This window comes from Otolemur garnettii, unplaced genomic scaffold (assembly GCF_000181295.1).
Source record: "Otolemur garnettii isolate 467f Iridium unplaced genomic scaffold, OtoGar3 scaffold00046, whole genome shotgun sequence".
In the NCBI taxonomy this organism is placed as follows: Eukaryota; Metazoa; Chordata; class Mammalia; order Primates; family Galagidae; genus Otolemur; species Otolemur garnettii.
The window spans coordinates 13,088,372-13,089,897 of NW_003852441.1; the positions used below are offsets into that span (position 1 = coordinate 13,088,372).

The window sequence follows — 1,526 nt, forward strand, 5'->3', positions numbered from 1 at the left end:
GCCTGTAGTCCTAGCTACTTGGGAGGCTGAGGCAAGAGAATTGCTTAAGCCCAAGAGTTTGAGGTTGCTGTGAGCTGTGATACCATGGCACTCTACCAAGGGCAACAGCTTGAGACTCCATCTGAAAAAAAATTTAAAAAAGAAGAACTTCTTTGACCTCAGAACGCCACCTTCTCCCCCAAAAAATAAAAACATAAATTTATTCTTTGACTCTCACAGGACTGCGGATGGCTTGGATCATATAGTCATCCCTGAACCAAACATGGAGCCCAGAGAGCTGGAATGCTCTAATCAACAGGTCTGACCGCAACAGGAGAAAAGGTCAATCAGCTTTTGAGATAAATAAATGAAAAGACCATGAAAGGCCACTACTATCTTTTTGGTTTCTCTCTAGGAGGAACTCTGTCTGTGGAACTAATAGAAAGGAAGAGGCCACCATATATCTGCTTTGAGCTTCCCAGTTTACAAAATACTTCTGTTGCCCCATTTCATCCTCACTGCCAGCCCCTGAAGCAAATGGCATCACTATACCCTTTATACAGATGAGGCATCTGAGATTCAGAAACATTAAGGGGCCTGGGTAAGTCAAAAAGCAATTAAGGGACCAATGAAAGAGCTGTGGAGAGGTTCGTGCAGAAAATAGAACAAGAAGACAATAACCCCAGACGACTTCCTTTGTGTGTCACGCTCCTCCACCTCACTCGCCACCACATCCCGCCCTCTATCTCAGCGCTGCAGCCCTGGGCCTCTCCCCCTTATCACTGTGATCCTGCCAGTTTCTGCCACACCTCCTGTCTGACCTTTGCTCCTGCACCAGGCTTGTTTTCCTCTGGGCCCAGGAACCTCTTGCTCACTTTCACTTACCACCTGCCTTTCCCTGTGCTTCACCATGTGCACGGGAAAGTGTGCCCGCTGTCTGGGGCTTTCCCTCATCCCCCTCTCCCTAGTCTGCATTGTGGCCAATGCCCTATTGCTGGTACCTAATGGAGAGACCACCTGGACCAGAGACCATCTCAGCTTGCAAGTCTGGCTCATGGCAGGTTTCATCGGAGGTGGCCTGATGGTGAGAAGGCTGGCAAGGGCAGAGGGCTGGACACCACTCTCAGGGGCTCTGAACAGCAGGGAGAGGGAGAGAAGGAAAGGGAAAAGGATGGTTCCCTGGGAAAGGATGGCAATGGTTCAGTAAGACAAGGAACCTGCCTGGTCCTCTCCTATACACTAGGAGCTCTTTGGGTCCCAGGCTGTATGTCTAAGTGGAATGGGCAGGAAGAGAGCCTCACTGCTCTAAAGAGCTTCCCGACTGGGTAGGGAGCATGTCCTACCTGTTACTCCCCACCCCTACTGTGAAGCAGGTGCTGGGGCCACCTCACTATAAGGATTGGGGCAGAAGGAGCAGCTGGTTCTGTGAGATTTCATCAGGGCAGGATAATAATAAGCATGGTGGGTTGAGTGCAGTGAAAACTCTAAAGCTGGCTTGGTGTCTGTAGCTCAGCAGCTAGGGAGCCAGCCACATACACCAGGTCTGG

The 1,526-nt window shown here is 50.3% G+C and overlaps 1 protein-coding gene across 1 annotated transcript in view; it reads left to right on the top strand.

Annotated features, from left to right (window-relative positions):
* Positions 1-838: 838 nt before the first annotated feature.
* TM4SF5 (transmembrane 4 L six family member 5) overlaps positions 839-1,526 on the top strand; it is a 6,808-nt gene continuing 6,120 nt past the window's right edge. The window contains exon 1 of the mRNA XM_003791279.3: positions 839-1,063. Coding sequence (XP_003791327.2) covers positions 890-1,063 — 174 coding nt within the window. The 5' untranslated portion in view covers positions 839-889. The remainder of the gene's footprint in view (positions 1,064-1,526) is intronic.